We start from the raw sequence: 23,206 nt of genomic DNA on the forward strand, positions 1-23,206 counted from the left end.
GAAGTCAACAAAATTTTGACACAATCTACAAACTTTTGCACATTTTTTTCGAATGTGACGGAAAAAGGCAAAGTTGAAAGAAACGACGGTAGTTACAAACACCATGGTCTGATACTTCCAGTCGTACGTTATAAACCTTAATAGGAAAACAGATGACATTGTATGATGTGGCGCGTTTGCAAGCGCTCAAGATATTAATAGGGAGTATGACTCACGTGATATGCGATTGCTGCATTTAAACGTTTAAACACTGTTGACGCATAATACGTCCAAATCACCTACCCATTACCTCCCAACGAACTGCGTTCAGGGAAAAAACAAAGTTTTCCAAAATATACAATCCACGCATAAATGGCTCATTTTTTATTTTGGGGATTACCCACGATCGCAACCTTGCAGAACAGCCTTTCCTGTTTGTTTAATCACAACTCTCTGCGCACGTTTGTTTTGACTATCTTCGTCCACACTTTCAAGGCGTACATTTTCAAATGTGTGATACTGTTGCAGGCAATTTCGAACAGTGCAGTTTACCTAATCTTAAAGTAAAAGTGCGAAAATTCTAAATGTTGTTACAGCTTGCAATGGGCTTGTTTTTGATGCCTCCATGCCAAGATCTGATACGCTACAGAACGATGCTTCATGTCCCGAAGGCTATGTAATGACAGGATTTTTTACTATAGTTTGTATCAATGAAACTTGGATAAACACACCAAACTGCCGACTAGTCGGTAAGAGTTAATTTACATAATTGGCAAATTTCTATTGATGGTCGTTGAGGTTACTTTAGGATCTAAAGGATAAATATGGTGCTAGTAATGTAAAAATAGTATGTTTTACTATAAAGTGGTATACAATATGACTTCTCTGCTCAGTTTGTGGAAATCCACCAACCTTAGCAAACATGAAAATGTTCGCACCCACATCTGGACCATACACTGCAGTTCTAAATAACATTGTGACATACACTTGTGATAATGGTTATAAAATAAATGGAGATGATTCAATCGTGTGCCAAAACAATGGAACCTGGTCAACTGCTCCTACCTGTGCTAAAATAAGTAAGTTTTAGAGAATAACATTTATAGAAACATGCATTTTTAAGGTTCAATCTGTTGACTTGTGTAAAAGACAAATGTGTCCTGCTTAAAAGCATTACATTTTATTTACAGGATTTTGCAAATTTTATTTAGTGATTTATATGCAGTTTTTTTGCAAGCGGATTGTAAGATAATGCAAACAAGTTTTTTGTTTATGTATAATATGTGCTTTTTCCTTCTAATCTTTATGTTCAATAATGTTTTATTACTTGTTTGGACTTTGGAGAATTTACCTAGATTACATTTTTACATTTATCATGTTTTCATTTCTAGCTTGTGGCCCTCCTCCTGAAATAGACAACATGGAAAGCTTTGCACCAGCAGTTTCTAATTCTATAGCAAAGTACAGTTGTTTAATTGGGTACAAGATGTCAGGATCAAGTAACATCACATGCCAACATAATGGAGTTTGGGGTACCCCTCCTTTCTGTGAAAAAATTGGTATTATACTGCTTGGCATTTTTTCCTTCAAAGTAAATTATTTACAATTAAACTAAACTTCAAACTTTTTATGCAGTGTGTGATGTGCCTCCAAGTGTTCGCAACATGCAAGGGTTTTTGCCAGCTGATGGAACTTACACTCCTATTTCCAACAATAATGTTACATACGCATGTGCCACTGGTTACCAACTCCATGGGCCGAATACAGTAGTCTGTCAGTTCAGTGGCATTTGGACCTTGCCACCCACATGTGAAGTTGTTGGTAAAAAAAATAAGGAAAATATAGTGATAAGTTTCGTATAAATATTTTACAATATCATGTTTTGTTGTAGTTTGTGACAACCCTCCCTCCATCAAAAATGTAGGAAGTTTTGCTCCATTGGTTGGTCCATATACAGCAGTGCTTAACAATTTTGTCATTTACAGTTGTGCTATTGGGTACAAAATGTTTGGCCCCAGTAACATAAACTGTCAGGCAAACGGAACTTGGACTTCAGCACCAATATGTGCACCAATTTGTAAGTTTACTTTTGAAAAAATTGGTCCATAGTGAGAAATAGGCAGGTTGCTTACACTACAATGTATCTTTTCAGGGATACATCCCACAGATTTCCTAAATCCTAAAATAATTATGTCTTCCTAGTGAATATGATACAAATGAATAAAAAGTGTTAAAGTAATAGTTAAACCATGTGGTTATGAATTTTGTTGTGAGACTGTTCTATTTTTTTGAAACATTAAAATTTTTTCATTGGCCGTTGTTATGTTTAGTCTGTGAAAACCCTCCCAATGTGACCAACTCCAACATCTTGTCTTCAAGTTCCGCACCCTACAGTTTTCTATCAAGCAGTTCAGTATCATACTCTTGCAAGCCTGGATATAAGATGGTTGGATCAGGTGCTATAACTTGCAGTGTAAATGGAAGCTGGACTACAGCACCCGAATGCAACGTTATTGGTACTTTGAAAAAAAATACTGTTACTTAGAAAATGTTTTTCACCGAACAAACAAATTCTGAAAAAAGTTTTAAACATATCTCGTTTTGTAAAAGCAGCTAGTATGGTGGGACTTTGCTTAAAGTGCTAAACACAGGTTTATTTTTAACTATATATGTGCCAATCTCTTTTATTTGCAATAAATTTATTGCGTTTATTGAGGGGTGTCAAACTCCAGACAAACTTATTTTTAAAACAACATTTACGTGTTATAAATTACAGTTTTAAGTCAGACTCCAGTTTAAGTCCGTATTAATAATTTGCTTTAATTATATCAGAGTGTGCATCGCCCCCTGTCATAAACAATATGAAAGGATACACGCCGAACACTGGTCCGTACACTGCATTGTGGAACAACGTGGTTACGTACGCTTGCGCTGACGGCTACACGTTAATGTGGTCTGGTATTATCACATGTCAAGAAAGTGGGTATTGGACTGCACATACGACGTGCGAAAAAATTGGTAACCTTTTGTGTTTTGAAAATCTGTTGACATGAAGCTTATTTTGTTTCAAACCGCGTCGTGTTTTTAGTGATACTGACGATGCCCAATTGTAGGCGAAATGTATATATCAGAAACAACACAAAGACAAATGACTTAGGTTTTCTCTTATATAACATGAAGCTGTCAATGAAGTTTAAAAAAGCGCCATTACATAATTTCTTTATATAGTATGACGCAATTAATATTTCTTCTTATAATGAAACGAAAACGTATATTGGCCTGCCCGAAGTTGACTATTTCCTGAGCCTTATGAATCATATTGACAATTTGGCATCATTGCATGATATGTAGTTGGCGTACTTCACGCAAACAAGGTGAACAAGTTGTTAATAGATTTTTTCAAGGTAACTGATGCACAGCACACCCTCCTCGCATCATTTGACGTCAAACTTAATCACACTTCAACAGGTTTCCACATCCACGAATTCACGCAACATTTTGCGAGTCCGAGTCCACCCATAAAGTCACATCTGCTGTACAAAAAACTATCGGAAGATCTAAACCGGGGGTTCAAATCAGGAAGTCTTGACGTCCAAACCGTTTCGTTGAAAAATATTTACGGCGATTCAACTGTACGGTAAGGGAAAAATCCCAACGACTGGTGTCCTTGAAGCTACCCAATAAATGTGAATTACGACAGTCTGTTTTTAAACACAATGCATGTTTTTATGTTTGGAGAATAGTAGTAATCTAATTGTGTAACCAATCAACTGATCTTACGGAAACTAAAAAAAAGTAGTACAATATACGTTTCATTGATTTTTTACCTTTACTTTAACTCTTTTAATCAGCTACTGGGTTCGCTTCTTTGGTTATCAGCCCCCAAGCGTATTTGTTACAACCTGGCAAGACTTTCTTGAATCTGACCAAGCGGAGGGAGTTATACTTTTGGGTTCCCCTAGAACCGGTAAGCTGCTCGACTGTTTGGGCGATAGTAATGGGTTATCTATTATTGCCCGTTCTTTAGCTTTCTGCAGGCGTCAGAACTTTGGAGGGTTCTCATTCCCGGAAGTACCTATACACTGGTTAAGCTACTCCGCCGAGAATTGCCCACAAGGTATCAAGCTTTTGACCCATTGGTAAACATTTTTCTGATTACCCTTGTGTTTTAGGATATTCCCAAGCTTCGTTAAGATGCATTTTGCGGAGTGAACGCAAGTTTGGGAGCGATATCCATTATGCGATGTTCGACAACACAAGCCTTACTTCAATCAGTTGCGATGTGCAAGTGTCTGATATAGAGGTTTGTTTGACGATTATTATATCACAGGGAACATGAGGTCCAAAATCCTTCGCCCTTTTTCCCTGCTGCAACATTTATTTCCTAACGCTCGTTTGGGACTTCCTTCGAACCAAAAATGCAATAACCTTTAAATATAAGCCATACGTAGAACAAAAGTAAACCAGTGTCTGTGTCAAAACATGTCCTTTGGCTCGTGTCATGCAAATTGGAAACCCTCTGTCATCCACAAGCAATTCGGAGCAAAAGGCAACGTAATCACTAGAGGCGCTAATAAGCAGAGTCAACAGAAAACATGTAACAGTTGTCAGCGAGATCAACTATTACCAATTTATATTTGTATGATGCTGATATGGAAATACCAAGCTGTTGTTTTATTTGTAAAGAACCACTTCACTCTACTGTTTAATGAATAATTATCCATTTAGTTTCATGTTTAATAACCTCATTCAAGCAGAACGATTTGATTGTTCTACGATCCCGGAAACACAAGTTATGTATAGCCATATAGTTTTTATAACCAGTCCAAAAATTTGCAAACACGACGTTGAGAATCAACAAATATATTTTGACCAATGCGAGTTGTGAAACTACAATTGACCACTTTAGGTAAATTCTGTAAATGTGACGCAAGAGGATGTGGAAAAAGCTGCAAGATCTCTTCAGATCATAACATCCCAAGCGCACATAAACGAGACCGAGGCCCTTGAATCACTTAAAGTTGTTGATTCAATTACAAAGGCAGTCGAAGAGGGGAAAGCTCAGGTTATATTTTGAGTTTTATTTTCTAGTTTTCTGACCATTTGTCGCATGAAACTTTTGCAACGTTTTATATGCTCTACTATGCAAAAAAAACTGTATACAAAAACACAAAATGGGACTTCACATGTTTTTTTTTCAATATTCACCAAAAAAAGAGTCTTTTAATGGTTCCTTTCGGGCCTAAAGTTTACGAATTAGTTGTCACGTGTATGTTGTTAAAATCTGTTTATTTAAATTATTAATTCAAGAACAAATTATCACGTACACATCTACATATGTTGCAGGTTACTGAAGAAGTTCTTATCAACGTTGCCACTGTTGTCTCTGCTGTGTCTCGATCCCTGGCAACCAAAACGAAGACGGAAAGTCAAACTTCAAATAGAGAAAATATTCTGAACATGCTGAGTTTCTTTGCAAAACAAGTGCAGTTTGAAAATGACACAGATAGTGTATTGGAAATGGAAACTGAATCCATTTCTATCAAGGTATCATGACTTGCACGATAATATCTCAATACCAATTTATGTCAGCCTAGAAATAATTTACGACCCTGAGATAAATATATAGCCTAAAAACGAAGGGTTTTATAATGCATCTTATCCCATCAACGGCGGGTGCCGCGAGTGTTGACTTTTCTCGCCCGTCAGGGCATTGCAGTTCGAGTAAGTCATATAAAGTGTGGCCAAGAAAGGTCATTACATAAAACCCCTCAAAATAGCACTTTTTGTTCTGTTTCGTTTCTGCAAGACTACAAGGAGCTAGCAGTGCAACCGATCAGCATTTTGCCACTGATGTTGTACATTGTGATGTTTAAGGTAACTGAAAGAGAAAAGGCAGAAAATCACGCTGACACCTGGTTTGCGCCTGAAGTCAATGTGCAGAGCGTGGTTCCGGTCAACATTTCTGTGCCAGGTTCGGTGTTATCTCACGCACAGAGCAAGGTGAACGGATCAACATTAAAGACAGTTTTCTTCCTACACCGTGGCGCGTCGCTATTTCTGTCAAACCACAAAGTGGATTTTGTAAGTGGGCGATGGTATTTGGCTGCACGGTTTCGAAAACCCATGTTTCTTTACCTTGGTACAAACAAAACAGAGGATAAGACGAATATACCATTTTTCCTTTCGTCGTTTTTTGATCAAATTAAGTTATCTTGACCAGCAAGCAATATCTTGGCAAGATTTTGAATCTCCTGAAATGTTAATTGTTGTTACTCTTGCAGGTCGCAACGGTTGAAATCGGTGACGCTAGATCGTTGACGGATCTGCATCCACCAGTAACGCTCAAACACAGAAACGAAAAGACGAAACACTGGGAGAAAGTCCCATTTAAAAAACTTACGGTAAAACCTAACATGTGAAAGAATGCTGGAAATGATTTGACCAAAAAAAAGGATTTTTTTTAATCAATTTCATGAAAAAAGAAACGTTTTGAAAAACAACATTAATGAATGGCCAGAAAAGTATTTTTTCGGTGCATGGTGCAGTGCACAAACTCATATATACCACCATACAAATATAACATCCCACGACAATCTTTCGGCAGTAGCTTAAAACATTAACAAAGTTAAATTATTATTATTGCGAACCGAATTAGGAAAATACGTGGGTGATATTATTGTGTTAACATTTAAATGATCCTTAAACATTCAACTAAATTCTAGTTGAAGAGAATTCGACAGCAATGCGCTTATTGGGATTTCGAATCATCCGACTGGAAAACGGATGGTTGTTGCCTTGACAACACTGCGCACCCCCCAGTTTGCAAATGTGATCACCTGACCAACTTTGCCCTGCTCGTGGTGAGTGATTTAAAATGTGGATTGTTATACAAATAACAATTTAATGAATACGGATATGATGACAGAATGGAAAGAACAACCCAAACTCTGATAATAGATATTAAATCGCAGTAATGTTTCATGCAATTGCATAATTGGCACGATCGCCCCTCTTTACTTGGCGACCACAGCTTTTGTATCGAGATCATTAGGTTTACAGGTTTCGCAGACTTAACTTGTCGGGAAAAGTGGCTGATCCAACTGGGCTGCAATGCCTGCAAAGCCTGTATGGCTGATAAATATTATTTACGTAAGTTTATTTACTGCGAGAAAAAACACGAGAATGGTTGAATAACGTCTCATATAAGACTTGGCTGTTCTTTACTTTACATTTTGCAGTCGACGAGTGAAGTACCGGAAGATGTTGTTCTCTCGACTGTCAGTGACGTTGGATGCGGACTCTCGCTGTTGGGATTTGTCGCAACTTTACTTCTGCACGTTCTAAACAAGTAATTCATCAAAACGTAGAAACACGTGCTGCCTACGAACCCTGCAGTTCTGTCTTGAACATAGCCCTGACTTTAAGGTTTTTTTTAGGGATCAGTTAAAGAAAGTTCCAAACCAGATTCAGCTGCATATTTGCGTCAATCTATTGATTGCGTATCTGGTTTTCCTGTTTGGGGTTGCAAGGGTGGAGAACCCACAAGCTTGTACGGCCGTCGCAGCTGTAATGCAGTACATGTTTCTAACAAGTTGGCTATGGATGGCTGTTTACAGCAACAAACTCTACACTGCACTAGTTAAAGTATTGAATATTCAGTTTAAATTATGGCACCAATGACGGACACTTATTTTTATTCGTTAGGTATTCAATGTAGCCAGCACCAACTACATGATTAAAGCTTGCTTTTTTGCATACGGTTTGCCTGTTTTGGTGGTTGGTTTTAATCTTGGATTGTCTCTGGAACATTTCGATAAACAGTTGACCAATGAAGACGTCTGTCAAAAAGGTAACACCCTTTTTTTTATTTTGCCTACTTCAGGTATGCACAACAAAATAAAAAAATATATACACTCCCAATAGGCAACATCAGTAAGAGCCAGCCCAAAGAGATTACCATTGGACAGTTATTGGTGACAGCAACCTGTTTTAATTCCTGTTGGTATCAAGCGCAGTATCTTCAAATATGGCCTATATTTTGTTCATTATTAACGAATGAGTAGAAATGCCCATGGCCTTTTACCGGTATATGGCCCTGTGGCTGGAGTCCCTGTTTTAGATACTACATTTTGACCACCGAGCAATTCAATCACAAAATTGTACTCAGTAAATTTCTACTGTTGCAGATGACCCCAGGTTTGTCTTATCAACTTACCGTGCGGAAAATATGTGTTGGTTGCATCGCTTCTCGTTGTACATGGGTTTTTTGCTTGTGGTGGGCATGGTGTACATCAACAACATGGTTATTCTGGTTCTTGTTTTAAAAACTGTCTTCAAACGCAAGCAGGTAGACCTTCATTGTTTAGAGTTAAAATTAAAAGGCTTCTCAAAAATATTATTTTGCAATAAACGTTTTAAGAGATATATTTCTATGTGATCCCGCTCTAAAGAAAATAATTTCCGTGCGAACCTTAGCAAACAACTAAAACGCGACGTAGGGTACAGATTTGCCCCCTAAAAAAGTCAGTTTGTTCCGCGATCCGAAATCACATTTGACGAACCCGAATGGGATCGAAACGCATGGCTTAAGAAGTCCTATGTTAGTCAATGACTATGTTTTTCTTCGTGGTTGTAGATTCAGTCAACTGCAGCAAAGCGGGGCAAAAGGCAACAAGTTATCATGGCTTGTTCCCTTTCCTTTTCCCTCGGTCTTACGTGGATTTTTGGATTCCTTATGTTGATTTCAACCGACCCGACCTACAATCACGTGATGAACTACCTATTTTCTTTATTCAACGCTTTTCAGGTAAAATACAGTCTCTGTCCCCACAGCTTTCAACCAACCTATGACGCTGTCTCCTGGACTACAATTATTTGTCGAATAATGTTTGTCAATGTTTCATCGTTTCCTTTTTTTCATGTTTTCTGCACGAGCCAGAATGTTTGTTCTTTAGAATTATGAGTAAATCCGTTGTTGGTGTTTAAGTACAATTAAAATAACCAGACCCAAACAAGCATAAAGCGTTTTTACCGCACTTGTGCAGGGGGTCTTTCTTTTCTACATCACGTGTGTTAAACGGAAGGACATGTTCTTGTTCTGGTGGCTTCCGATTAGAAAAAGACTCGGTGGTTGCTGGCGGAGAGTTCAAGGTACCACTGGAGCGAACACGAGTAGTTATTCACCTTCGGGTCCAACTACTTCCACTGGGAGGCCTGGTGTCTCTGGTACACAGACCCAGGAATAATTTGAATAATGGCTCATATTTCATTTTCGACACACCTGCCTGATGATTAACAATCGGTTGTTGATCGTGTTTGAATTCACTATCCGTAAACAAAATATACCAATGTTTGTATATGATCGCCTGTATATACGGTTATATGCGTTGTGACCATGTGGTTGAATATTTGTGGCATTTTAAACTTTTCAGAACCAGCTGCAAATATCATGCTGGGTTGCTGGCTCTGTACATATATTCAAATGTTTTCCAATAGATTGCTACTGCGTAAGCGGGCCCTACATGTTCTGCCTGACTTTGTGATTATTTCAACCATTTTCCTCAATCACCTGTTGAAAGCACTGAATAATGCGGCATGACTTTATTATAAAATCCAATAGAATAAACATTTTCCTGCAATTTACAACCGCTTGTCCTTGTACAATATGATCAATCAGTAACTTCTCGTTTATCTTGCGCTTAATTTTAAAATGTTGGTTATTTGTTTTTCTGAACTGTCGCTTAAACATCTCTGTTAATGACAGTCTTGTTTTTGTTTACCCATGCGCAAACGTCAACTCCACGTGGAACTGGGTCTGATCGTAAAGTTTCCGGTAAATCCCCTTTTTCAACACTTGAAAGTATGACGTCATTTGCGCAGACGTAATCAGAGCCAGTAATGACTGTGGTGTTGTTTGCTGCATAGTAGATTCGCTCAACTGATGTGGATTGTTCGTATCGTCCAGTGCTTGAATACTGAGGACAACAAATAAGTTTATTCCCAATTGTGTTTTTTATGCACAATGGTTTGTAGACAAGGGAGAGAGAATTTTAAGACCTAATTTTTGCGTTCTAAGTGGTTGTTTGCTTTTGAATTTTGAAGCTTTTTCAAACAAAACTGTTTCAGCATGCAAACGTTATATTCACATTGATAGAAATATAAGCTCTTCTCCATAATAAGTGTCGTATGGATTGTTCTGTTTAAAGGTCTTTTTTGATTTTTGTGGAACGATGTGCCACGTTTTGGACCAAAAATAACAGACCAACAAGCATGTTGTTGTGTTTAATAAATATTTAACACTCTTTAAATAAATAACATTCTTGCAAGCATTCCCAAAAAAACTAAAGTAGTAAACCTAAGTACACGTACTTGTAATACACATGATCCAACACACTTGCAGATACGGTCAAAGTTTGTGTTGTAACACTGCTGCCCTTTTTCCAAATTCTCCAACCCCGTTTTTGACACAGAAACAACACCAATACCACTAATGACAGAAGAAGAAAGTCAACAATTCCACCAACTATTGCCCCCACGTCATGTCCTGTTTCTTGTGTATTTACCGTAGATACTTGGTCAGTATTGACCATAAAGAGTGTAGTAGGTGGGAAAGCCGAACTGGTTTGTCGACGATTCGCGATACCTCACGTAAATACTGATCGATTTATTGACGATGTTGCGACTTGTTGATGTCTTGTGCTTTTTACATGATTTGTAATAGATCGAGATATTTCTGTTAGTTCGTAGACTTCTTACGAAATTTGCGTAATGACTACATAGAACGAGACGTGCAACCATATCGTGTTATGAGGGTTTTCTTCAACTCATTTTTATTCCGTGTTGTTGAGTTGAAGCTGCTGGTGCTTAAAATTCGGAGACTTTCACACAAGAGTATTTTATGTCTTACCACGTCCTGTCAGGTCAATATTGGCGAAATAAAAATGTACGTGTTCCAGTTGTTTGTTGTGTTTCGATTCATGATCTGCTTTGCTTCTATTTGTATGTCTGTATTGTCCTCCATCAGTGTGCATAAACTTCCCGGGTACTGATTGCCAAGCTGGAGCTGTATGGTTAAAGGGCGTCCATGAATGAGAAATTTACACAAAAACATTATGTTCCGCATGCAGACATGATGTAAAAACCCTTACTGTACAAAGGCAAGGCAATCGACCGTAACGAAACGCAAACCCCATTGTTTTCGGCCAAGGAATTGCCCTTGTAAAGTAACTGACATTGATGTGGTATAAATTGTGTCGGTCAATCGTACGGTAAACAAGTGACTAACATGGTATATGACGGAAAATACATCTGCAGGAACGGCGGACTATCAACCTATCTAGGGAATTGAAAAACTTTCTATAAATTCATTGAAGCATTTGTAGCCAACTCCTTGATCACTTACATGGGAACACGACACGGGTTAATTCCATTCGCATGCATTTTCCTAGATCGCACGAAAGCTTGGCGTGTTTATTGGGACCTGCTTTTGGTCGAATGACTTATGTGTTATTTCCTGGCCGCCTCACAGGCCAACGTCACGCTGTGTTGCTTGAACAGCACAAGAGGCAGTGACTAAGCGCGGGCATAACAGCAGCCAGGCATGGAGTTGTTGCAGCTTGCGCCTTGCAGGATTCGGTTTACCCATGATAGTATTAGCTGTCGTTTTCGAAATGGAGACGGAGTTAACGACACTGTTTGGGAAATCGAAAACGGAATTTACCGTGTGGCAGATTTTCCCAAAATAGAGGTTGTACACAAAAATGGTTTGTACTACGCTTTGGGAAACCGGAGGTTGTATGTGTATCGCGTGCTGCAAAGAAGAGGGTATTTGAGGAAAATAAAAGTGTACTTCAATCCCCATGGAAATTGGCACATCGACGAGTTCACAACAAAAAACCGGGGCTTTTCAATTTACGTTCGTAATGATGTGACTTACCCACACACTTCAGCAATCGAACCCCCAAGGTACGTAATTAAAATTCAAGTACACGAATATTTAACGATAAGCGATTATGCACTTGGTTGTCCAAAGTCCATGTGTTTTTCACCAAAGTTTTTTTGTATGCCAAAAATGTTTTTTTGCCAATAACTGTTTTTTATTCATGCTAAGAAATGTGTCTTGATGCTGATAAAAATATTTGTTCCATAATCGAGCAGGGGTAAATTTTACGGCCCAAAAGTTATTTTTAATTTAGGTTTTAATATTTAACAGCAATAATTTTCCACCTTCTATAGAAACATTGAACACCCTGCGGGAGGACATAAAAGACCATTGGTACGAACTGCTCGTTCCGGTCCGTTGCGATCACAAGAAGATTACTCCTGGTTTTCACACTTTGACGACTCTCATTCTGATGAATTTTCTGACCCCGGGGATTACTTTGGATACGATGATAAACTTATTAACCCTTTGGACCCAAATGACTACTCAGACCCAGAGGACTACTTCGATCTTCTCGAATTCCTCAGAATATAAGACTGCATCTTCTGGTACGAATACCACCACGCAGTGCGCTGTGTATCTTTAACCGGACCAGATTTCAGGATTTAAAATTCCTTTGAGTAAACACTATATTATGATAATCTTTCCAAAACTGTTTTCGCAAATATTTATATGGTAACGTTGCAACGAAGCGAATACGTCGACGCTTTTCTGTATGTCTTATGACTGCATTGAGCCAATAATATGAATTTGTGGAGTCTTGTCAGTGCAGCTTGGTGTGACTATTGGCACTCTTGAGGACATCTCATGGATCGAAACAGTGATTGCTAAATTCGCATTTAAGAATTTAAACTAGAAAACAAGTCAAACAGATAACTTATACAAGCTGAGTCCACCGCTGTTCCCACGGCTTTTCACGCACGGTTGCCCCAAATTATTTCCGTTCATTGCAGACCTGTTTCCAGCACCGTCATTTTTATATTTTAAATTACGTGATTTGCTGGTTTTGCAGATCTTTTTTTGCCATTTATCCAGACCATCAATCAAAGTAAAAAAAAACCACTGAACATCGTCGCCCACGAGACAATATTTTAATCCATATTGTCGCATTATAACCTCCTTCTTGCACGAGGTCGTTTCGTTTTTTCCAGCTAAATTTGTAAAAGTTACTGAGCCACTTAACATTGATATGGTGTTCATTACAACACGCGGTTTAGTTTACAATGTTGTTCAATTCCGCAATAAAGTATTGCCGTCAAACATATAGACCCCGGGCTTGCGAGCCAGCAGTCGTTTTGTCAGTTTACGCTTTTCCTGTCATACTTTTGAATAAATGCCGTTTTCAGTAAATACTCTAAAATTTATCAACCATGAATCACCGCAGTTGCAAGCATGTTGTTTTGTTAAACACGTTTATGGCTTTGATGCACAACGAAAAGAAGATCCAAACGATTGATGGCTGTGTATAAAAACTGTGAGCCTTTGCTTCGTTGAAATTTTAACACTTGTATACTTTAATGATAGCTTATTTGAATTTAAAATTTTCTTTTTCAACAAAACCAAGTTGAATACACTTCTGAGGCGTCCAAGCGCAGTTTTATATTTGGTTTGTGTGATGTGACCGCTTGACGTATGAGTTTAGAGGGAGTGAAAATGTGCCCGCAATTCAACAAAGCGGAATGTGGAAAGCCGCCGCAGCTGGAAGCTGCTTTGATAAGAAATTATTCCCATAACTCCGGGAGGTTCTGGCAGAAGCATCTTACGTAATAAGCTTTTTAGTGTTTTTCCACATTGTGTTTGTGAGCCCACTGCCTTTTTCCTGCGACTGACTGTTTATACTGACATGAGTTCGCCTTTCTGATCTACTCTGATTGTGATTTTATCCATTCTATGTAACGCTAATTCTCCAATCGATTCGATCATGGACTCGTTGTTTAAAATTGTTGATACAATGACTCTCGTCATGTTTTGCCAACTTCAGGAATTTTTCTGTAAGTTTGGTTAATAAACAATGATTGGGGTTAAACCGTCTGTACCAATCTCAGTCGACCTCCTATTTGGTTAGCAATGATATTCAAGCACTTGGAAACTCAATGGCCAGATGTATGTTGCTGTTTTTGTATATGTACAAGCAGCATTTTACCTCAGTTCGGCTAATGCCATCACAAAATGAGATTGATATTAAACTGACATTACAAACGTACATTTAGGCACTTAAATTTAATGAACAGCTGCCAAACACATTTGTTGTACTTGTATATTTGAAACCTGGCTTACTATGAGCCAGATAGCCCAATCGTTACACACTTGACTCGAAATGCTGAAATTATCGGTTGTTCGTAAGATGTAAGAGCGTGTAGTGAACATTAACTTGTTGAATTACAATGACTGAAGCAAAAAAAATTGACTCACGACACCACAAGGAACTGAAATACCTATATTTCTTCACAGATTCATGTATAGTTTTATAGTTTGGTAAAACTTTTTTCGTGACATGACACAAAAGTTAAATTACAACGTTTAGTTCGTGCGTCGGTTTAGTGTCTCTTATTGTGTCTTGTTTATCCGTTTTTCGTCGAACGCCTATATTGTGCCCGACTAGCACTTGGCGTGGAGGAATATGCATAAATTAGTAAAAAACATACTATCCTCATTGGCGCCGTTCGACCGTTGCGTTGTGTGAAATTTTCAGTTCATCGTTTTTTTGCGTTGGCTCTGGTCTGGTTGTACAAACGATAGCAATTTAACTCTGTTCCCACGCTCCGCTGACTTCCGATTATTCATTGAAGATGAATCATTGAGGTTACAGTCTGATTTTGGACACCCCGGTTTACTTTAACGTACTACAAATAGTACGTACTTTAACGTAACACAGTTTGGCTACGAGAACACAGTTTTGTGTACATGGACATGCAATTTTAGTTTTATTAGAAACAGGTATTTCGTCAACGTCGAAGCGACATATGTTTGTTAACGCAAGTATTTTCACTTGTGATGTTTGATATCAAACAAATGTGACGCAATAACTCAATCGGAAAACGGTTCATCTTTTCGGTACTCTGAACGCGGGTAATTACCTGGTTGGATTTAACCATCGGCTGTAAGAGCTGAACCGAGTTTGATTGATCGTTCACTGCAATATACGTCTCGCTGTATTGCATTAGTGATAGCAGTTTGGACAAGGTGACGTTGGGCGCTGTTAAGCTGTAGCACACAGGACATGGCAAGTCGTTTTAGAGCTGTTTTCCATTAGATTCCATTAGAAATCTTCTACTGAAACAACGTCGACCCTGTGGATATTGGGTAGAAAGGTTTTAACCAACATGATCTGTTCGTAATTATAGGTGCAAAGCTAACTGTGCGTGGTTTAAAATATATTTCTGAGTAACCTAATCATGACACTGTTGGATGTCACGCCTTGTGAAATTAGATTTTCCCAAGATACCATCCGAAATATGTTTCGCTGTGGAAATTATGTTAACCAAACTATCAACGAAATTATGAGAGGAATAACAGATGTTGATGATTTGCCGATGATGGAAGTGGTTGAGGTTGATGGGGAGTTGTACACAGTCAACAACAGAACTCTGTACGTACTTCGCGTGCTGGAAGTCCGAGGGTTTCTTCAATCAATAACAGTGCGTGAATTGGATTGCAATGAATTTTTCGAAAGGAAGTTTTCTACCACAAACGATGGAGAATCCGTACGAATTCGTGGTGCCAGTATGACATATCGACATACAATGGATGACGATGATGAATCTTCGGGCGACGAGTCTACGGAATATGGTGATGATGTTTCTGAGGAGGAAGATTATTCAGGAGATGATGATTGGTTTGATCAGGAATATTACTCTGTTGACGTTGTGTCTATGCGGGTGACAATTCATATTTAATCCGATGTATATTCCAAAGCGTTTGTAAATAAATGCAACTATCCTAAGCATTAATTTTGTTTGTAAAGCAACAAAGAAAAAAATTACCGACGTTTAGAAGTTGACTATCTTGCGACACTAATAACAGTCTGTCTTACTCGATAACTCAGGCATTTTATTTGTGGTATTATGTTATGCATCAGCGTAACTTTTTTTTGCAAAATTAACAAAATAAGAAAAAATGTTGTTTGCTGTGGTAAATCGGAGAAGGTTCGAAATAAACCTTTCGCGTGTCGATCGTGACGTGTCACATGGTATTCCAATGCGCAGATACATTTTAACTGTTTCATTTGCCCACAATTTGGTATAAATTTGTTTCAACAGAACTACATGTGTTTGGGTAACTGACTCCAAAGCGAATTGTGAATCCCACAAAAACTTTAGAAGCCCGACATGGGGTGTTAAAACATGCATTATATAAGATTTTTCAGCTAATAATACCATTCATTAGCGATTAGCTGTGGAATTGAGTAGAGTTAGCGGCGCTAAACCACGTTATCCAATTAGCTTATGTTACAACAACATAAGTTTATAACTACATTATCCAATTAGCCACTTTACGCTCTTGCTTTGGTTTAATTTCATGTAAGTGTGTGTTGTTGTTTTACTGAAATGATGAAGTGTCTTATCACCTTATGGCGTGGTTACCTTTGTTAACACTTAAACTTGAAATTGAGGCATTTAGGAAAAGATAAGTTTGCCTCAGTTTTTGCTCTGCTTGTTTTAACAGCTCTGCTTGTATTGCTCGATAGGCTTCGTACCTGCTTTGCTTGTTAAGCAAACAATTTGGTCGTCGGGTAAATATTTATCATCCAATAGGTTTGACGCAACAGGCGCGGATTGCTGGTGAACGAATTAAGCATAGGGTTCAATTTACATAACTAGTTGGTTGCCACGACATAAAAGCGAAAAAAATGTGATTCGAACATACTCGAAGGGAAATACCCAGAGAGGAATCCAATGTTCCTCTTTTGAGTCTTCTGCCATGCAGACAGAATCGAAGAACAAAGTTTGGTACAAACGTCACGCATGATTAAACTGCAATTCAAATGATTATTTGGAAAGATAGTTAAACATTTTTGAAAGTTTTGTAATACTACTTGTTTGAGGAAAATTAACTTTTAAGAATAATTTGAACTAATATACACTAACTCATAGTGTTCAATAAACACTTTGTGGTAACAAACGTTTTTCAGAAATTGTTTGGGGACATATCATTGCAAAATAGTAACATATTTTGTCCTCTAATACTTTGTTTAGGTCTCTTTACAGGTCATGTAGCAAAAATCTGTGAAACTGTTTTTTTTGTACCTATTCCCATCAGTTACACTGAGCCCAGTTTACTTAACAAACAGAAAGATTGGGAAAAAGGGGGCATGAATGAAGGAATGTTTGAAATGCTGTTTGATCACGCGAAACGTTTTTATAAAACTTTTGTTTTTGAGTTCTGGAATGACAGTAGTCTACTTAGTTTTTCACTTTGTAGCGGTTAAGCAGCCTGTCATGGGGCTATTAGAGCTTTCGCCAAATGAAATACGTTTTTCGCAAAACAGTATTCTGCATAGATTTCGAAACAACCAACGATTTGTACAGGGGGACAAAGTTAATGACACAATTTTGAAAATAGAAAGGGGAGTATACAAGGTGGAAGATTTTCCCAAAATCAATGTTGTACAAAAGGATGGTTTGTATTACACCTTGGACAACAGGAGACTGTATGTGTTTCGCGTGCTGCATGCAAGAGGGCATTTAAAAACAATAGAAGTGTGCTTGAAACCTTCGAGTTATTTAAGAAATAAATTCACAACAACAAACCAGGGACATTCAATTGATGTTCGTAATGATTGTACTCACCCACACACTTCAAATATTTCAAGGTAATCCAAGTAAATGTACAGAAAACTGTTTTTATTTGCTACTATTATTGTGTCAAAGTACCAATTAATACTCCATTTAGATGTTAGTAAGTGTTTTGGGTGATTAACAATGTATGAATAGTTCTAACTTTTTTAACTTGTTTGTAGGGAAACAGTGGATATGCTCTCTACTTTATCCATCGTTGACAGGTCTCGTGAGTGCAGACGTTTCAGCACAAGTCTGTTAGCAATCAATTCTGCAAGGTAAAGCTAACTAATAAGAGTAGTTGTGTTGTTGTTTCTGCCTATTGTATTCAATTATTCGATTTTTCTAGCCAGCAATATTAAACGTATATTTGATTCACCGATGGACCGTTACCGTTACTTTAATAAAGCATAGTTGAATAGCAGGCGAAACGTCGATGTAGACACTGAACACCCAGCCTGCGAGGGCTAAGTCTCATAAAGGGTAGCCTGCTTTTTTGAAACACGCCGTTTCCTATTCCCTGTATTAAATTCACTGCAACGATGGTTTTCTATAAAAAATCCGCGATCAACAACACAGCCGACAATAAACGCTAGCAAGCACTTACTAACTGTTTTCAAACAGGCCACGTTTCGTTATGACAGCTTAATTTGCAGCAAACAAATGGATTTACTATTTAAGCCAAAATTATCTCCTTTAAGGAGTAAATAAACAATTCAACTGACACAAACAATTTTACCCTACTTGCACGCTGCAAACAAGTGAACTATCGCTACGAAGCAACAAAGACATTCGAAAAGATGTGTTACGCATAGTGGTCATTGTTTTGTTACTATGAATAACCTGCAATGAACGTGGAGATGTAACAGTCGATGAATAAAACAATACGTTTCAACGTGCCAACCTTAAAAAACTAATGGATAAAAACCACATTCAACAATAAACGGCCGCCAAGCACTGAGTTAGGCCAGCGTATTGAATCCAAACATGTTTTGTACTGATTGAAAAAATATTTAGTCTAATACTTTGTATTCCCTTGAAAGAAAATATGTGTATCTACGAAAGTAAACCATGACAAAACAAGTTTTCTTTTTATTTCTAGAAAATATTTGCCGTCACTGCATGTTCCTGAAGCTATTCCTGTGGCACAATCATCACCCATACCTAAGTCAAGTGATCATTCTAATCCCGAACACAAGTAAAAAAAATATGAGTTTTTAACATTGTGTTTCCTGTTGAATGTCCGAAATGTCCTACATGTTATTTAAAATCGCCTTCACCGGCCAATGCAATTAACATAAAATGTTCATCATATACTTAGGTACTCCGAAAACAACAAAAAAACATCAGGACGAATTGGCACAGAGCAGTCATTTTCACATTTCTCAACAAGTTCATGGAAGCAGTCTTTTGTCTACCAACAAGATTGCAACATACATCACTACTGGGATTTACATCACGACTGTTACTCTGACCCAGGCGACTACCGTGATCCAGATGAGTACTTAGATCTTGATGAGTACCTTAACCATGACGATTACCCTGATCCTGACGACTATCCGGAAGGTGACGATTTTTCTGATCCTGACGACTACCCGGAACGTGACGATTTCCCTGATCGTGACGACTACCCTGAACGTGACAATTTCCGTGATCCTGACGACTACCCGGAACGCGAAGATTCCCCAGAAGAAGACCCTGACAACTACCCGGAACATGACGATTTCCCTGATCCTGACGACTACCCTGAACGTGACAATTTCCTTGATCCTGACGACTACCCGGAACGCGAAGATTCCCCAGAAGAAGACCCTGACGACTACCCGGAAGGTGACGATTTTGCTGATCCTGATGACTACCCGGAACGCGAAGATTCCCCAGAACAAGACCTTAAAGACTACCCGGAACGTGACGATTTCCCTGATCCTGATGACTACACGGAAGGTGACGATTTTCCTGATCCTGATAACTACCCGGAAGGTGACGATTGTCCTGATCCTGATGACTACCCGGAACGTGACGATTTCCCTCATCCTGACGACTACCCGGAAGGTGACGATTTTCCTGATCCTGACGACTACGCGGAAGGTGACGATTGTCCTGATCCTGATGACTACCCTGAACGTGACAATTTCCTTGATCCTGACGACTACCCGGAACGCGAAGATTCCCCAGAACAAGACCCTAAAGACTACCCGGAACATGACGATTTCCCTGATCCTGATGACTACCCGGAACGTGACGATTTCCCTGATCCTGACGACTACCCTGAACGTGACAATTTCCTTGATCCTGACGACTACCCGGAATGCGAAGATTCCCCAGAACAAGACCCTAAAGACTACCCGGAACATGACGATTTCCCTGATACTGACGACTACCCGGAACGTGACGATTTCCCTGATCCTGACGACTACCCGGAACGCAAAGATTCCCCAGAAGAAGACCCTGACAACTACCCGGAACATGACGATCTCCGTGATCCTGACGACTACCCGGAACGTGACGATTTCCCTGATCGTGACGACTACCCTGAACGTGACAATTTCCGTGATCCTGACGACTACCCGGAACGCGAAGATTCCCCAGAAGAAGACCCTGACAACTACCCGGAACATGACGATTTCCCTGATCCTGACGACTACCCTGAACGTGACGATTTCCCTGATCCTGACGCCTACCCTGAACGTGACAATTTCCTTGATCCTGACGACTACCCGGAACGCGAAGATTCCCCAGAACGAGACCCTGATGACTATCCTGACGACTACCCGGAACGTGACAATTTCCTTGATCCTGACGACTACCCGAAATGTGAAGATTACCCTGATCCTGACGACTACCCGGAACGTGACGATTTCCCTGATCCTCACGACTACCTGGAACGCGAAGATTTCCCAGAAGAAGACCCTGACAACTACCCGGAAGTTGACAATTTCCCTGATCCTGATGACTACCCGGAACGTGACGATTTCCCTGATCCTGACGACTACCCGGAATGTGACGATTACCCTGATCCTGATGACTACCCGGAACGTGACAATTTCCCTGATCCTGACGACCACCCGGAATGTGAAGATTATCCTGATCCTGACGACTACCCGGAACGCGAAGATTCCCCAGAACGAGACCCTGACGACTACCCGGAACGTGACGATTACCCTGATCCTGACGACTACCCGGAACGCGAAGATTCCCCAGAACAAGAAACTGACGTCTACCTGCTGAGTGACGATTTCCCTGATCCTGACGACTTCCCGGAACGCCACGAATACCCTGACCCTGGCGACTACCCGGAACTTGACAATTACCTAGAGCCAGATGAGTACGAATGGGATTAATGTTAACCAACACGTTTCGATACAGCATTACAAAAATTACAGCAAAGAAAGAAACATTTTGACCTTTTTCGACACAGGCCATTTCTATGTATTTTATTTTGAAAGAAATTGTACTTTATGCACTATACAGCACAGTTTTTTAAAGTTATCTTGTATATTTGTATAGACGACAATTTTACAAAACTTATTGTGGTTTTGTTTAAAATTTTGACGAAATATTTTGAGAAATGCCATGCAAAAGCGAGGTACTATCAAGCGTTTCCATTTCTGGTCAGTTTGTTTTCAATAAAATTATATGAGATTTGATATCTAGATTGTTTTATCTTGAAGTGTGGAGGCTGTAACATACGTCACAGAACCAGTGCTTGAATTGCGTAATGCTTTGCGCGCAGCTTTGCACGTGTACTGCATAATCCCATAATGTGACCCAAATGATTTAGCCATCGAATATTCTCGAGTAAAGTGATTCATTCAACATCCTGTTTACCACATAAAATGTTCTCCTATGCTTCTGTCACATCATATGTTCTTGTAATATATTACTTCAAGCGCCTCATGATATCACGTGACATTATTGACCAATCAGCTCTCAGTATGGAGAGCTTTAAAGCCCAGTGTGTACCTGTAAATTCATTCTCTTTGATTCTATTCGATTCTATTTGCTGGCATCCTATCAACGTTGTATTGAAAGTTGTAATGTACCGTCGTAATGAAGAAGATAACAGAAATGAATACAATTTTTCGGGAAGAGATCTTGGTTCTGGGTGCTTTATAGAACGGGGCAGAAGCAGGTTTAACCATCAAAGAGACTCAATAACCGCTCAGGCCATCGAGACACTGTTAAATATTTCAGAAACACTTCGAGTTATTTACAAGGCCAAGTGAAGAAATGTCAAAGTGGAGATACGGTCGAATCGAGGCTTTGAGAACTTCAAGTTAGAAAAGGTTCTGTGTACACGCAACCTCCTAGTTTTTTTTTGCTTTCGGGTGAAACGGGTGCCTCATCAACCCTGAACCCAATAATCACGACTATTTAAATGCTTCATTTCAAAAAGCAGTTTATGCACGTGACGCAAAAACATTTCTGAAAAGTCAAACTTTGGAATTGGTTGATACGCCCACTTGCTTCTGCAACTATTGAAACGTACTGTCAAAATACTTACTTTCAAACATTGTGTCTCAACCTCATATTGAAAACCATTTCGACCTTACAATACTACCAACCTGGGTTTACCAGCATGACAATGAACATCAGGCTGTGGAACCTATTCTCGCAAATGAGCCTGTACATATTTTAGTTTTGTCCTAGTGGCCGTGTGTGATTTTCAAGATAAGTTGCAAACGAACTAACGATGCATGCAGTAGTTTATTAGTATTCTGGTCAATAGGTGAATAAGTATTTTGCTCAAGGTTTCCAGTTCTAGCATCATGGAGCTGGTAGAACTTGCACCGTGCGACATACGGTTTTCGCAAGACAGTATTAGAAGATGTTTTCAAAATCGAAACAGTGTAAATGACACAATTTTAAAAATGCGATGGCGGATATACAAGGTGGACGATTTCCCCAAAATTATGGTGGTACGCAAAGATGGTTTTTACTACATCATGGACAACAGGAGGCTGTATGTGTTTCGTGTGCTGCAAAGAAGAGGATACTTGCGAAAAATAAAAGTCTATCTCAATCGGTCCAGTTATTGGAACGGCCACAGAAAATTTACGACCACAAATCAAGGAGTGGAGATTCGTGTACGGGGTGACGTCATGATGTAGATCAGTGGTTCTCAAACTGTGGTACGCGTACCACTAGTGGTACGCGAGAGCTTTTCAAGTGGTACGCGATTTAGTCTACTCCATACAATTTGCCGCACTTTGCAGAAGCTAAAACCGCTGCAAATACATCATGTCGGTTTTCTTTATTGTGCATTTGTGACGCAATAGTATCAACGTGAAATTGTTGCACTGTTGAAGTAATTCTGACATCGTGTATTCAACTGTGCAACAATTTCACGTTGCACAATAAAGTGCACAATAAAGAAAACCAAGCAACTGGTGATATTGGCTAAATTGTTATTCATTGGTGGTATGTCATAACAGTTATGGTATAGTAATACGGTGGTACGCAGTGTATTAAAAAACAAATGAGCGGTACGTGATTGGAAAAAGTT

At 39.1% G+C, this 23,206-nt stretch overlaps 1 protein-coding gene across 3 annotated transcripts; it reads left to right on the forward strand.

Annotated features, from left to right (window-relative positions):
• Positions 1-511: 511 nt before the first annotated feature.
• On the forward strand, positions 512-10,859 carry LOC145897576 (uncharacterized). 3 transcript variants are annotated; one of them, XM_082985925.1, is made up of 22 exons: positions 512-728; positions 873-1,058; positions 1,371-1,538; positions 1,615-1,800; positions 1,871-2,056; positions 2,310-2,495; positions 2,812-2,997; positions 3,448-3,616; positions 3,831-3,946; positions 4,007-4,096; positions 4,152-4,282; positions 4,889-5,044; positions 5,326-5,526; positions 5,857-6,063; positions 6,264-6,383; positions 6,705-6,842; positions 7,221-7,330; positions 7,419-7,626; positions 7,687-7,831; positions 8,169-8,329; positions 8,618-8,788; positions 9,027-10,859. In XM_082985925.1, the coding sequence occupies exons 1-22, from the start codon at positions 605-607 to the stop codon at positions 9,225-9,227; spliced, it is 3,546 nt and encodes a 1,181-aa protein (XP_082842051.1). In that variant the 5' UTR covers positions 512-604; the 3' UTR covers positions 9,228-10,859. The 3 variants fall into 3 exon arrangements, with proteins under 3 accessions (XP_082842051.1, XP_082842052.1, XP_082842053.1); XM_082985926.1 differs by having other exon boundaries at positions 2,812-2,958; XM_082985927.1 differs by lacking the exon at positions 9,027-10,859 and adding an exon at positions 7,906-7,955 and having other exon boundaries at positions 8,618-8,757.
• The last annotated feature ends 12,347 nt before the right edge of the window (positions 10,860-23,206 follow it).

Source organism: Ascidia mentula, chromosome 4 (genome assembly GCF_947561715.1).
Source record: "Ascidia mentula chromosome 4, kaAscMent1.1, whole genome shotgun sequence".
Taxonomy (NCBI): domain Eukaryota; kingdom Metazoa; phylum Chordata; class Ascidiacea; order Phlebobranchia; family Ascidiidae; genus Ascidia; species Ascidia mentula.